Source organism: Magnolia sinica, chromosome 8, assembly GCF_029962835.1.
Source record: "Magnolia sinica isolate HGM2019 chromosome 8, MsV1, whole genome shotgun sequence".
NCBI lineage: Eukaryota > Viridiplantae > Streptophyta > Magnoliopsida > Magnoliales > Magnoliaceae > Magnolia > Magnolia sinica.
In genome coordinates this window covers 13,488,271-13,504,755 of record NC_080580.1, presented here as the reverse complement: position 1 = coordinate 13,504,755, position 16,485 = coordinate 13,488,271, and the positions used below count along the sequence as shown (strand labels likewise).

The 16,485-nt window shown below is 39.8% G+C and overlaps 1 protein-coding gene across 1 annotated transcript; it reads right to left on the bottom strand.

Moving 5' to 3' along the window:
* Positions 1–7,170: 7,170 nt before the first annotated feature.
* Positions 7,171–16,220, bottom strand: LOC131252925 (uncharacterized protein At3g17950-like). The gene is made up of 3 exons (XM_058253714.1): positions 15,968–16,220; positions 15,420–15,569; positions 7,171–8,124 (listed from the first exon to the last, which is right to left on the bottom strand). The coding sequence occupies exons 1-3, from the start codon at positions 15,977–15,979 to the stop codon at positions 7,765–7,767; spliced, it is 522 nt and encodes a 173-aa protein (XP_058109697.1). The 5' UTR covers positions 15,980–16,220; the 3' UTR covers positions 7,171–7,764.
* Between the last annotated feature and the right edge of the window lie 265 nt (positions 16,221–16,485).

The window sequence follows — 16,485 nt, the reverse complement described above, 5'->3', positions numbered from 1 at the left end:
AAGGCCGGATTTAGTACGAATTACGACTGAGAAGATTGGGATTATCCGGCGCTGCCTCTTGACGGCCCAAAGCAGAAGAAAAGCTATGCCGACACAAGACGGAGGGACTTGAAATTTGAAGCTGGGGACCACGTATTTCTCAAAATCTCCCCAATGAAGGGTGTTGTACATTTCGGCAAGAAGGAAAAGCTCACACCACGATTTTTTGGGCCTTTCCAGATTTTAGACCGCGTAGGTGTCTTCACTTACCGCTTGGCCCTACCCACGCCTCTTGCCAGAGTACACAACGTCTTTCATGTCTCGATGTTAAAGAAGTACATGCCCTATCCTTCGCACATCATCAAGTGGGAACATGTGGAGCTCAAGAAAAATGCCACATATATTCTTCAGCCCACTTGAATACCGGATAGGAAGGAGCAAGTCCTACGCAACAAGGTCATCCCATTGGTTAAAGTATTATGGACCTACCACGTTGAAGAAAAGGCCACTTGGGAAATGGAAGCAGAAGTCCGCAAGTATTACCCAAGTCTGCTTCAGTAATACGAGCATGTATAAATTTTAAGGATGAAATTTATTTATAAGGGGAGTAGATTGTAATATCCTGTCCAACCAGAACTATGTCCTGAGGCGTCCACGTAAGATTTGCCGCAGGACCATTCGTGTAAACCACTCGAAGGTGGGGTACCACAAATAAATTAACTCAGGATTAGCCCATTAGGGTGGATAGTCTGGTTATAATCAGACCTTGTGCGGGCCGTCAAGCCAGATAAGCTGTTTATGCTTGGCAACGGCCTGTACGAGCCGTACAACAGCCTAGGAAGATTAGAAAAATCTAAAAATTGGGAAAACCACAGATCTCACTGGCCTTGTGTTCCATCGCAGACCACGGACTCAGTAGACGCCTAAAAATTAATTATCCACATTGTCCCAACGGCACTTGCCAAACTCAACTCACCCCAGTAAAGCTAGAATTGAAATTTAGCACTTTTAAATAAAACTGAGATATCCGACTTTGTAGCCGTCGGATCTCTTCTACATTTATGGTGAGAGTCTAAAGTATTTTTCTAAGCCCATCCAAAAAGGCTGGAACCCGATCGTAAAATGGTGACCGTTGATCGCAAATCGGACCCGTACGATAAAATCCCGCGTCCGTTTGCCTTGAAATTTTGCACGGCCCTTCGTTGGGCCATGGAGCTCATATCCTATAAATTTCATAGACAAGTGGCCATCAGAACCGCCCCAACGACCAAAATGGACCCCACAGGGCTTTTTATAGATCGGAATCGTACGATCAAACCCCACATTCGATCGCTCCCAAATTTTGCACAGCCCCTCTTCGAGCCATGAGACACCTACTCACCAAAATTGGTGGCCAAAAGGGTGACAAGGCTACCCCAAAGCAAAAGGGGGCTCCACAGGACCATTGAGGGCAATTGTTGAAACTTAAGGCCAATGGGCCCAAACCTAGGAAATAAATCCCTAAGACCCTTTCTCTCATACTCTCACCATTCCTCCAACAACCAATGAGGAAGGAGAGAGTAAAGAGAGTAGAGAGAGAGAGCAAGGTGTGAGAGAAGAAGAGAGAGAAGGTGGACCGTAGTTCAAGGTGAGGCCCAAGGGAGTTCAAATCTTGCAACTCCTCACCTCTTCCTCAAGAAAAACCTCCCCCACAACCGCAACAACCTCTCTCCACCGATTTTATAGGTAATCCCTTGTCTTTTCTCGAAACCCTTGTGTTGAGAGGGGATTTGCATAGAATACTAACATGCAAATGCTTTGCCTCAGGGATTCCAGCCAATCGACCCCAAATTTGACACTCCTAGGTTGTTTCCCAAGAACTTAAAGATCCATAGGTGCGGACTATTATTCTTAGGTGGCCTAGCACTAATTTTAAAATGAAATTAATGATTTTGCTTGTTGGGTGATGTATTTGAAAAATCTAGAGAAACCTAGACAAAACCTTATACTTTAGGTCCTCCCCAAATAAATATGGAATGATTATGGAATGTTTGATGTTTTCTCAACATGATTGGGTATGAAATTGATGATTGCTTGTACATTCCGTGCTCGATTCTTGTATGTTGTTTCCTCATAACATGTTTGATGTACTAACTCTTATGTATTTTTGTACCATAAAATATATGAAATGCTTGGCTTCCTCACTAACCCACACAACACATATGCACCTTTATTTTATAATATTGTTAGCATTTGCATTGTAGAAAATTTTAAATTTTTATGTTTGAAAATATGAATGCAGGATATCGCTTGTGTTAGTAGATAAACCCTGATTGTTGAAGTGTTATTGAATACCATCAAACCCCTGGGTTGGTTAGGAATCTAAGGTGAGAAACGGTGGTCCCATTGGTAGGACTATCCTGAGGCTAAACCTGTAGATTTGGGCAAGTGCGTATGGGCGACAGTAGTTGGACTACATGGCTCGCTTGTACCTGATGTCGTCTGTCACGTGCTCGCCAGAACTCATGCGGTCTAGTCTACTTACTGACCAACCATATTTATTAACCCTGTCTGCTCACGCATGTATGGAACCTGGAACACCCTTCAACCATTGAAGCCTATTGATAACCAATTGAAATCGATCCACTAACTCGAGAACTGAGCATGGTAGAATGGGACACTATGTCCGAGCTGTTGGTCTATGCTAGGGTGATGAGCCTCCTTGTAATGACCCGAGCGATCCCACATCTCAGCACTCCCCATGTGTCTGAGGTCGAGGATAGGAAAACCCGACGGGATCAAGGATCATGGGGTCTTGGCCTCACACGTTGAGGGGCCTTAGCCTCACAACCAATTTAAAGCATTGATATCGCGGGGTGTACTAGTTTCCCCAATCTGCTATTTTAATGGATTTAATTAAAAATCTGGCTAACATGATCATGACCGCATCACACTAGTTAGGTTGGCGACTCGGTAGTTGAGGTCGTAAGGAGGGTGGTTGGTCATATGCGATTGTTAGATGAAGTCGCTCGAGAGAGTGTTGTTGTGAGGGCATGCATCATATCATAATACATGCACATGCATTAATAAGACTAATAGCACCCACTGAGTTGATCACTCACTCCCACTCTGAGACGGTGTTTTAAAATACCAACCAAATTCTTCAGTAGTTGCAAGTAGCGATGAGTTCGAGGAGCTGAGCGGCGCTGGCAATAACGAGGAGGACGAGTTATCCTACTTCCAGCTGATGAGTGGTTCGCCATAGATTAGCAGCCTATTTTGGATCGCTGAGTGGTGGACTCAGCGCAACATTCTTTTGGACTTATCATTCTTTTGTATTTTTGTTGGGCGACGCCTTATGCGTCGCATTCATATTTTTTGTAATGTATAGATGTATTTTGCGACTTCTATTTCAGTAGACTAGTTGTGTTTGTGATTCATGTTTTAAGTAATTCCATATTATGCATTAAGCTTAATTAAGTGTAAAATAGTAAAAGTGGTTATAAGTAATACCCGAAAACTTAGGAGTCGAGTGTATGCACGACCCCCGATTTTCAGGGCGTTACACACCATATCATAAGTGTGATTTTTATACAAGAATTCAATCTTCTCTTGCATAGCTTTCAACCACTCCCTCTTATGCTCGTCGGCTAGGGCCTCAGAATAATCTTCTGGCTCTCCCCCATTAGTGAACATAATATACTCATGCGGCAAGTACCTCTTGAATGAATGTTTGTCCCTAGATGACCTCCTCACCCGTGGCTCAACAGGTGGATCAGGTGGGGGCTGATCCCCTGGTCCATCTTCTATAGGAACTCCCTTATCCTCTGCACCTTGCTTTACTCCCCCGTCATCAGGCACCACGGGAGGAATTACCGGATCCATATCCTTTATCTCTCCTGAACTAGGCTGCGTCTTTTCTAACTTTCAAATGTCTTCAATACATTGGTCTTCAAAGAAAACCACATTTCTGCTCCTAACGAGCTTCTTCTCAGTCAGATTCTACAATCTGTAGCCAAACTTTGCATCACCATACCTCAAGAACACATATTGCCTGATCTTCATATCAGGCTTAGACCTCTCACCCTTTGGTACGTACACAGATGTCTTGCATCCAAACACCCTGAGATGACTATACGATAGATCTTGTCTAGTCCACACCTTCTCAGGTACTTCTCCATTCAACGAGGCTGAAGAAGACCCGTTTATCAAATACACTGCCGTGTGCATTACTTCTCCCCAGAACATCTTGGGCAGCTTCACATGGGATAACATGCATCTAATTCTTTCTACAATGGTGCGATTCATTCGCTCAGCCACACCATTATGCTGAGGGGTCTTGAGAACCATTTGTTCATGCCGTATACCCAAGGACTTACAATACTCATGAAAGTTACCGATGTATTTACCACAATTGTCAATGCGGATGCACTTGAATGATGTACTTGTCTCTCTCTTGATCATAACATGAAACAATTTAAACACACCAAAGACCTCATCCTTAGATTTCAAAGCATAAACCCAAACCCTCTTAGATACATCATCTATAAAAGTAACAAAATACAATGCCCCACCTAAGGTTTTTGTCCTTACAGGACCACAAACATCAAAATAAACAAAATCTAATGCATGCACTTTATTAACATGAGAAACAGATTTAACAAATGAAACTTTATGTTGTTTTCCTAATAAATAGTCAATACACGTTTTGAGAGGTATACTTGTCACGTCTAGAAGGAGCCGCTTCTTTGCTAGTAGCTGAGGCCCTTTTTCACTTATGTGGCTTAGACGCCTGTGTCACATGTCAGTAGCTGAATCTTCCGCTGTATTCAACCCACCCTTGTACACACTGACACTTGCCTTGTAAAGGGTGCAACACTTCTTTCCTCTAGTTGCGATCAATGAACCCTTTATAAGCTTCCGGCGCCCACCAACAAATCGACTTTCATAGTTATCATCATCCAACCTTTCCGTCGACATCAAGTTGAGGCGAAGGTCTGGAATGTACCTCACATCTCTGAGAACTAATGTGCAGCTCACATCGGTCTTCACACAAATATCACTAAGCCCTATAATTTTCAATATGTCAGAATTTTTCATCTTCATAGTCCATAGTCACCTGACTTATAGCTTGTGAAGAAATCCCTGCGTGGAGTCGCATGAAACGAGGCTCCCGAGTCTATCACCTAGTCGGTGTCCTTACTCATAGCCATGAGACAAACATCATGATCTGCTGAAAGAATAACTACAATATCACCATGTGAAGCGACCGCAGTGGAATCTGATTTATCTTCCTTCTCCTTTCTTTTCCTTTCTTGTCATTTTTCTTCTTATGTAATTCATGCTTGTAGTGGCCCTTCTTACCATAATTTCAGTGTTCAACATCCTTTTTGGTACTCGACTTACCTCTTGATTTATCTCGGGCCTTCCCGCCCTTTCTGTTATTTCCACTTCCCCAATCTTGTGTCATAAGGGCCTCTTACTGAAAAGATCCCTGAGACTTCTTCCTTGTCTCCTCATTGAAGAGACAACTAGTTACTTATTCCATGGACACATTTCCGTCTGGCACGGAATTACTTAGAGACACCACCAATGTCTCTCAACTGTCAGGCAATGAGCTAAGCAATACCAAAGCCTGTAATTCATCATCTAGGATCATCTTCATAGCGGAGAGCTGATTCAATATATTGCTAACTTCGTTCATGTGCTCAGCCACAGAACCACCATCTTTAAACTTGAGATTCAAAGTCATCTTATAAGAAAAATCTTATTACCGGCTGTCTTCCTCTCATACAACCCTTGCAGTTTCAACCATAGGCTAGTGGCTGAGGTCTCCGTAGACACATGGTGGAATACGGAATCATCCAGCCATTGTCTAATAAACCTCACCGATTACCGGACCGACTTCTTCTAATCATCATCTGACATATCCTTTGACTTTGCTGATATGTCTTGAATTAGAGAATACAAGTCCTTGTAATAAAGCAAGTACTCCATCTTAGCCTTCCATATGGTCCAGTTAGAACCATTGAGACTGATTATCCTTGATGAACCACCTTCCATAATTCAGAACCGATCACACTCCGTTCAACAAACTTGGACGCTCTAATACCACTTTGTTGGAGGTCGTTGCACAAAACCTTAGGATCTACCCTCCCAAAACACTAGAATTATAGGATAATAAAACAATGAAATAAATCAAAGCATAAACCACACAACACAAGATATTTTTTACGTGGAAAATCCTCAAAGAGGTAAAAACCACGAGACCTCGTCCAGATCAACAATTCATTATAAAGTAGAACGTTATAACCAATCAAAAGCACACACCGCTTGGATCAAACCTTCTTCATTCACGCAAGAGTGGATAAACAATAAGATAATAAAGAAAAACGGAGAGATCTCACTGATTACAAGGACTTAGAAGCGCTGAGATGTTGAGTGCACATTAGATCACTTCTACGAGCAGAACTTCCTTTCCACAAGCTTCCTCTCTCTCCTTCTCTCTCTCTCTCTCACATTTGATAGCCCTAAACCCTTTAGCAAACCCTTACAAAGTTTTAGGAAACTCTTTTGCATTCCCTAAAAAAGCCTTAGGGACCTCATATTTATAGTTTAGGAAACTCTCTTTTGCATTACGGTGAAAAACGCCTCAAATTTCTACATCCCGCACAAAATCGGACTGAATCTGCGTAACCTCAACTAGTCGAGCGGACCCTTGACTGGTCGATCAGCGTGGAAGAATTAACACAATTGGTCACTGGACTTTGAGTCGAGTCGGGCCTCGATTGGTCGAGCACCACCCTCGACCGGTCGAGCGAGGCACTCGACCAATCGAGCTTGAGGAGAAAATCCCCATCATATGTGTGTGTGTGTGTGTGTGTGTGGGTGGGTGTGGGGCACCTGGAATAGGAAACAATTTGTGCAATTACGTAAAATCGTGAATGTCATTGATCTTAGCATCGATCGATCAGGCTCCATGTTCAAGTGATCGAATATTTTAAAAACCTTCTGAAAAGTTTACATGTATTTTCTGAATTAGATCGATCGATTGAGCTGAAATTGTCCAGAGACCAATCCGTAAAATTTAGAGGTTCGATCGAACCCTAGTTCTATATATAGATTTAAGACATCTCATAACACTTGCATCATCAACCATCTGTAAGTTGGGCCACGATTTGGACAATTCGGATTGAATCAAATCATAGCACGTGTAAAATGACTTTTTGCATGAATACAGGTGATATAGTCAGGGAATCTATCAAACAACTACTTGTAGTCCTCTACGAGAGATGGGGCCATGTGAAACGAAATCTTTATTCATTTCTACTTCTGCATGAAATTCAACACAAAGAAGCATGGAATTCAGGAAGGTGGAGCATGGTGGATCCACCACAATCCAAACACGCATGAAAATGGTATACCATACCCATCGGCATGGGAATAAATCTCTGGTGGGACCCATTACAACATCTAATCCCAACCACGGATCTGGTTCCTGAACATCTGTAAACAAAACTAGATGAACGTCCAAATTTGGCAGTGTCTCATGTCTGTGTGATCTGAGCAGTTCATCAGGTGGGCCTAACCCTGTATGTTATGTGGCCAAAAAATCAGGTTCCTCATCAGGTAGGCCACTTGTACAGAAAAATGTGGACCACCCCACCGATCCATTTTAATGAGTGGGGCCCACCAAATGATAAGACCAGCCCAATTTTTGGATAATGTTACAGACATAGTGGGACCCACCTGATAAATAGCCCACATTAGAACATAGCACAAATCACCCCTAGCATTTCTCAAAAACTAGAGAGACTCATCAGAACTAGCAATCAAGGGGCCCACGAACTGCGAATTTGACTCATAAACTGATCGAAATTCATGGAATTCGCTTCGGCGGTAACGGGTCAGATTCCGATTCCTCCTCCGGTAGACTCCGGCAGCTTTTCTCTCCACTTCAAGGAAGTGTCCCAGTGATTGAGGATGGTTGGGACTATTGCAGCCATTACCACAAGCTTTTGTGCAGAGAGAGAACCATGTCCTCACCCTACAGGTCTTCTTCACCTCTGAGTTTTCAGGCCTTCTTCCAGAAAGTTCTAGAATGCTAGAAATGCCGATGAGATTGCCGAGGGTGGTGCTTTTATCTGGGAAGAATGACCCAGTAGACTGTGACCAACGAAGAGATTATAGAATCGTGAGAATGACACAATCAAAGCATAACTTTAAAAACACAAAACTCATGTAGATGCGAAACACGACTAAAAAACTTATACAAGTTTTTCTGAATTTTGTATATAAATAATGTTGAGTTGTATTGAGTGAGTGTTAGGATTTTCAAAACATAGTCAAATATAAAAGTTTTTCAGAATTCAGATTTTAGTTTGCCCTAAAAATTCTCATTTAGATATTATCAAGGTTTTGAAAAGTAAAAATTGAAGTCCTACAGTTACAATTATCTTAATCAAGCTGCTTGCCGTTGGTGATCTTTCAACTAGAATATCTCTCCCAAATATTTCCTAGATAAAAAAGAATGTGAGAGCCGACACGTTAGCCTTAGAGCAGGGTCAGCGAAGAGGCCATAGAGCTGTCATATGTAGACCCCACCTGTGTGGCACATGTGGTGGAAGAGGAATGGCAAGAGGTTTCCTCTCTCTCTCTCTCTCTCTCTCTCTCTCTCTCTCTCTAAGTAATGCCCAGGGGCATAAGACATCCAAAGCTCTTTGAGCGTTACCCTCATCTCTTGGAATAGGATTTATATGTAAGTAGGAATTATAGTTTCAAAGAGACACTAGTTATAGTACTCTTTCACATTATATTCTTATATATGCCTACTATATTGAGAGTTTATAATCCCACCGTAATCGTGTACTTAATATCTCAACCAATCCTCCCATTGTCATGGTCATCCACAATTGATCCAATACCTATGTAAATTAAATGGTGAAACCCATATCTAAATCACTAGACTATCATCAAGTACAATTAAAAATTATTTGATGAATGTCTAATATTAAGCTCAATAAAATATTATTTGATGAATGTCTAATATTAATATCGAAGTCAAGTGATAATTCCTAAGAAACCAATCAATTGCTTGTAGAAGGTGCCTCAGTTGGACCCTTCTGCATGCACTGGCTACATCCACTTTCATTGACTATAAAATGACCTCCTAAACCAAGCCAAAGCACCTGTATGCAAGACCTTGAACTTCTCACATGTCCTTAAATCCAAAGATTAATCATATCTAGCATGTCCTTAAGTCAATCATAGCCTAGGCATGATAGACCTCTCGGTCTACAAACTTGAATTGATCCACCAACTCAAAGTGTCCAATACATTCAACATCAAGTGCCTTTTCTCATAGCACACTCAAACTCGTATCTGGGTAGGGCAAGGTACCCACTCGTTGTAGAGCACGGTGGTAGAAATTTCCATCCTAACTCATCATCAATTCCCTCACATAAGATGAGCACATAATAATAATAGTAATCATAGGTGTAGGTCAGATGGTCATGGAATAATATAGTACTAAGATTCATAACTTACAATTCTCCCTTAGTAACCATTGTGTCCAACATCAAGTTTCCAAAGGCAAATAGAGGAATCCCTACCCATGTTCATCTATATTTAAAGTACTTCCACATATTAATTATGACATTATAACATGTCCATTTAAGACCTGTGATCATCATGATCTATGAATAAGATCACCAATGTCCTACAAGCTATGTTTTCACTCTTGTAGGTGATTTGATTCGTTGAAAATCAATGTTAGAATTGACAGTTGCTCCATCTACCATTAAAGAAAAGTATATGGTTGCTTCAAAAGCTGTGAAAGAGGCTTTATGGTTAAAAGACCTAGTCAGTGAACCTGGTTTAGAACATGAGGAGATTTGTGTCTATTATGTTAGCCAAGGTACTTTGCTAAGAATCAAATTTACCATACAAGGTCTAAACACATAGATGTTTGTTATCATTATATGCAAGATGTTATCTCTAAAGATATTTTGCCATTGTAAAAGATTCACACCAACAACAACATAGTAGATATATTAACAAAGCCTATTATAAGAGATGAGCTTGTTTGGTGCGGTACTTCTTTTAGGCTTGGTGTTGTCTGGTAATTGATGACATTTAGAAAACTATTACTTGGAGTGTTTTGTTTTCTTTTTTTTTCTTTTTTTCTTTTTTTCTTTTTTTTTTTTTGCTCTATTAGAGAAATTAGTCTTTAAGTGGGAGAATCTTGTAATATCCTCTCTCTCTCTCTCTACATATGTATAGGATAGTGAAGCGTAATTTCTCTAGGAATTTTTAAGTGCTCTCTTATGGCTTTTCTATGTAAGGGAACATATGTAGAATATGAGAGCTTCTTTTAGGGGTTTTTCGGGTGAAAGATTTCTTATGCAAAAAGAAAAAAGAAAAAAAAAAAAAAAAAAGAGTGAGAATAAGATGTAGGCCTTGTAATTTTTTTTTGGTTTTTTTTTTTTAAATTTTTTTTTAAAAATTTTTATAATAAAGAAGAAAACTTTATTTTGTTACCGGTGAATGTAGGCATATTTCCAAATCACGTAAATAGTTACGCATCTTATCTTTTGCTTTTGATTTAGCCTTTTGAATTTTTTTTTACTTTAGATCCCTTTTTTTTTTTTTTTCTTTTTTTCTTTTTTTTTGGTTTTGTGTTATTGGTATTGAATGTGTGCAGGTGTAATTGAGTAACAATTAATGGGCAAGATTCACATTGGTTTTTTAAGGCATAACTCCAACATCGAGTTGAGTCATTCTCGAATTCTGTCAAAGTCGTGACTAGATCAAGTTTTGTGGAATCTTGTTGAGATTTGATTGAGTTGAGTCAACTTGGGGGAGTCAGTTTTTTTTCTTCAATCTCTTAAGCTATGGTTTAAAGATACAATCGTCCTAAGCTAATAAAACCTAAGTTACTATGTAATCAAATCTAAGAGAATACATTCAGTTTTATTAGGTTAATTTACTAGCACCACACATCTTTACATACAACACACGCTAATCTGGCATGTCGCTGAGACATCTAATCTGTGCATAAGGTGGCCTTCTCCATGAAGCACCTTATATAGAAATTACGCCTTTCCATTCATCAGGTGAGCCACCCATGTATGAGAACCATGGATGGTTCAAAAATAAAAAAGCTGTTAGTGGTCCTGGTCCTGGTCCTAGTTCAAGATAAATGCAATAAACAAAGTCTTAGGAAAATGCAAAAACACTACTAATTTCAACTATACAGACAATGGTGTCTACTAATTTCAAGTATACAAAGGACGCATGGTGTCGCTTTCTTGCACCGAATCCTACATGGAGGGTATGGAGCCCGCCATATTTGAAATTAGACCTGCATGTTCTTCTACCCAAAGGAACCCTTAATTTCTAAATGAAAAGGACTCTAATGCTTGAATGTGATCATACTCCAAAAACTCGAAAACTCGACTACACTTGATGTCAATGAAGAGGACTATAATGCTATGAGATTGTGATCACGTTTCAAAAACCTGAAAACTCAACTCCAAGAATCCAACGAGTCATATATATATATATATATATATATATATATATATATATATATATATATATATATATATATATATATATATAAAAGGTACTATGCGCTCGACCTCACGATAAGCTCCCGTGAGGTCGAACTGTGTGGGCCCCACCGTGATGCGTGTCGACCATCAACACCGTGTATTTTATAGGTCCCCTTTAACTTATGGGATATCCCAAAAATCAGCCGTATACGGAACTCAGGTGGGCCATACCATCTAAAATCATGTGAAGACATGCCAAAAACATATAAAAGCACTTGGTGGGGCCCACCTGAGTTTTGAATGCTGCTGAAACTTGGTCTGAACCCTCATCCAAGTGGGATACACATAATGGATGGGCTGGATTTGCAAACCACATCTCGGTGGGCCCAAAAAATGATTATGAATGTTTTAATGGTGCATGGCCCCTCTCCACTTCTGTATGTGGTGTGGCCCACACAAGTCACGGATTGACTTGATTTTTGAGACCTAGGCCCACGATGGAATGGTGCATCTGACTGATGGGGTAGATGTTCGAAACGCATCACGGTGGGCCCCACACAACTCGACCTCATGGGACATTCCCATCCGCTCGAGCGCATAGTACCTTTTCCATATATATATATATATATATATATATGGAAATGGTTCTATGCAGTGGAGCTCTGTGAACTTCCCATGAGATCAAGCTGTGTGGGCCCCACTGTGATGGTGTTGAACATCTACCCCATCAGTTAGATGCGTCATTCCATGGTGGGCCTCGGTCTTAAAAATCAAGTCAATCAATGACTTTGGTCGGCCACAGTGTACAAAAGTTGAGAGGAGTTACCATCCCATTAAAACATTCATAATCATTTTTTGGGCCCACCGAGGTGTGGTTTATGAATCCAGCCCATCCATTACGTGTGTGCCACTTGGATGAGGGGTCAGACCAAGTTTTAGATGCATCCCCACCAAGTGCTTTTATATGTTTTAGGCATGTCTTCACATGATTTTAGATGGTATGGCCCACCTGAGTTCCTTATACGGCTGATTTTTTAGATATCCCATAATTTAAAGGGGATCCATCAAATGCAAGGTGTTGATGTTCGACATGCATCACGGTGGGGCCCACACAGCTCAACCTCATGGGAAGTTCCCATGAGCTTGACCGCATAGAACCATTTCCCATATATATATATATATATAGATTAAAGAATATAAAAGATGTGAATAAATATTTAAATGCATACACAAAAGCATATCATTCTGCATGTGGAAGGTTGGTAAGACAGTGCTTTCAAAGGAATGATGCAGTATCATTTATCGGCCGGAGCTATGATTGATATCGGTGTTAGAAAGTTGGTAATAGGTTTTATGTAGAGGATTATTAGAAAGAAAAGAGTATATAGCTTTTCTAAGTGCACATGCGTGTGTAAAGCACATGTACATGTCACACGTGTCAACATGGCACATCAGTACGAGATCCAATCCATCCATCCTTGTGGTCCAACCTTGTACACGTTTTTCGAAAATATAAATCTGGCCTACTCAGCATGTGGGCCTCAATATTGGAAACAGGTGGATGGTTTAGAAAACTTCATCTATTTCAATAATCTATATTCGTTTTGAAAACTGTGGCCCACTTGACCAGTGGATCGATCTGATAAGAATGAGTTTATTAATTAGATATAATACAAAGGGAGAGTGCTACATGTAATTTTATTTTATTTTTATTTTATTTTTATTTTTTTAAAAAAAAAAATAGGTGGGGGGGAAGGAATGAAACTCTAACCCAAGTTTTTCCTGATCTATATGATCCAAAGGCCATACCACTGAAATCAATGTACTGCCAATGCTCAGTGTATGTGTGTGATCCAGGTAATATTGGGTTCATGGTTCCAATTTTCCAACCCTTCGATCTTTATGGCATGGCCCACCCATTCTAAATGAACGTACAACGTTTGATTGTGATCATTTCTCTACAAGAAAAGCTAAGAACACAATCATATGAAAACACGCTGATAAAGTCAAAGTGATAATGCATTAGAAATCAGAAATGTTCCAATGAAAAAGAAGGCAACCATGTGCTTTCTCCACATGGACCACAGCTCACTAAGTTGAGGCAATTCACCATCTCAAACCAAGTCCACGTGACAACATACATGTAAATCCTGACCATCCAAACCTTCAGCCCTGACCATGAATGGACGATCTCAACTGTCTTGTTTTCCCACTGAATTTAGAGAGCTGAGCGTCTTCTTTCTAACTGTCCATCAAATGGCCCTCCATTTCAATGGGACAGCATGGTATGCACGATTAGGATGATTTTCAAGCTAAGTTCTATCCAAAATAGTTTCCACCATTTGGACGGTCTGGATTGGTGTGCATGTAAGACATTTAAACAGTGGTAAATTGTCACAACCAAAATGAAATGTGGGAACGCACATTGTAGCCTACCCAAATGTGCGGCTGGGCTGGAAGTGTGTATTTCATTTATTTTATTTTATTTTATTTTTAAAATAAATAAAAGGGAATGTAAATAAATAAATAAAAATTTACATTCCCTTATATTTTTCAAAATCAGATTTCGAATAAGAAATCTTAACGTGGCAGCTTGGGTGGGCCCCACCTTGATGTGAAGATGATATCCACCCTGACAAACAGGTGTTACCCATGTTAGGCTCAGGTCCCAAAAATCTGTCCCCATCAACGATTAAGTTGGACCACACAATTGAAAATAGTATACTAGACAACTATCACCTTCCAAATTTGTTTCCTTTTGTGTGACCCTCGTGAATCTAGATGGGCCTAATATATGGATTTCATATAATCATCACGGTGAGCAAGAGTGGCCCTCTCTCTCCTAACTATTTTCTTTGGTGTGGCCCACCTCCATCACAAGTTAACTCGATTTAAAATAATAATAATAATAATAAATAAAAAATAAGAAATCTCTAAGCCTTTCATGGAATTACACATCTAATAATTGGAGTGGATGTCACAAACACATAGGGTACCTTTGGGCCTCTTCAAATTCATTTACATGTATGCTTTGGAATAGTGTGGACAGGGACACCACCATTGATTTTTTGTGGGCCCACCATGATTTGTATGTGACATCCATTCCGATCATTAGAATTGTAGCCACATTAGCCCCAATACCAAAAAATCAGGTTGACATGCGATTCATTTATATCTATGCTTTGGAATAGTGTGGAGAGGGACACCACCATTGATTTTTTTTGGGCCGACTGTGATTTGTATGTGACATCCACTCCGATCATTAGATGTGTACCCACACTAGCCCCAATGCCAAAAAATCAAGTTGACATGTGATTCATTTATATCTATGCTTTGGAATAGTATAGAGAGGGACACTAGTATTGATTTATTTTGAGCCCACTGTAATTTCTACCATTAGATGTGTACCCACATTAGCCTGAGGCTAAAAACTCAGGTTGACATGTGATTCATGCGCCACACCAAAGAAATGGGAGACAACCTACTATCTTTGATTTTTATAGGATCCACCCTCATAATTATATGAAATTCACTTAACTCATTAGATGCCACACCAAAATTTACAACCGGTGCCCAAACAGCAGGCCCATCCATGATTCGGGTGGACCACACAAAGGGAAACATTTTCCAATTGAAAATTTGAAAAGCTTTTTGAAAAAGGAACCGGAATGTGAATTCCTTATCAAGTAGGTAGTTTTTTGTAAAATTCCCTGAAAAAAATAATGAAAGGAGGAATTTGATATCCACACCCACCTTTCTGATTAGAGAAAACCATTTCTTTCCATACTTATGGTAGAACAATAATACAAATTTGTACTATTGTATTACCACAAGTTGAAAGAGTGAATTAGAATTCTACATTGGTGCGTCTTTTCTTTCTTTTCTAATATTTATTAATTTTCTGACCTGGGTATCTAAATCTGAAGAGGTAACAGAAGAAGAGCTTGGAGAATCAGATAACAAGGTGCTGAAGGAAATGGACCCAGATAATTCTCTACTTCTCACCAACCCAACTCTCATATTCAACGGCTGCAAACCCAACGGCCATCCTCCTTCCTGCCATCAAAATCAATCACAATATAAATAAAAGAAAAACGCCAGAGAGAGAGAGAGATTGACATTTACACCCAACTTTTAAAAAAAAAAAATGTACCCACTTCCATTTTTTAAATTGGAAAATGGAAAATGGGTGTGTGCATATCCAATGGGTGGGTGTGAATAGTGGCCCAAAAAACCCATATAAGGAAAAAAGCACCAAACTAGTTAAAGAATAGTACATGATGGTACTACAATAATTCCCAAAATGAAAATATGGGTGTATGGAAATAAAAAAAAAGGAGGGTGTGAATAGGTGTAAATAGTGGCTCCAGAATCCACAGAGAGCAAAACAAGAAGAAAGATATTGTGAAACAGCCCAGAAGACGAAAGAGAAATAGGGAAAAGAAAAGAAGTACCTGTTGAGACATTGCTCTACACTGCTACACTTGTGCTGATCAGAAAAAGTCAGTTGAAAGAACAAGAAACAGTCATTTCCTGAGAGATCATTAACAGAAGTATGGAAGAGATAGTTGATTGAAAGAACATGGAGAAAAGTATTTTTTTTAAGAGGAGAGGAGAAAAAAGATAGCCAATGAGAGAGAGAGAGAGAGAGAGAGAGAGAGAGAGAGAGATTTTCAGCTGAAATAAACAGAGGATTAAAAAAAAAAAAAACGAAAGAGAAGTAAAAGGGCGACTAATCAATGAGCGAATGTGATTCTATTTATGGACTCTGCAGCCCCTGGTTTTTGGCAGTCCTCAGCAAGGATGAGAAAGAGGTGGGGAGTGACTGGAGTTATTTGATGCTCTAACAGAGCACGAAGCTTCATACACAGGCACACCAACATCGTACACGTAGATACATCAACTCAAATTAAAAGTAGTAAATTGTGGAAATTCCACTCTCTAGATCACAGTATTGGTTTGAAGAATCCTA

Bases quoted from the DNA above. Each gene is read 5' to 3' on its own strand.
- LOC131252925 (XM_058253714.1), bottom strand. The intron at 8,125-15,419 runs GTCAGAAAATTA...CGTTGGTCACAG, and splicing joins CTTCAGATTTAGATACCCAG to TCTACTGGGTCATTCTTCCC.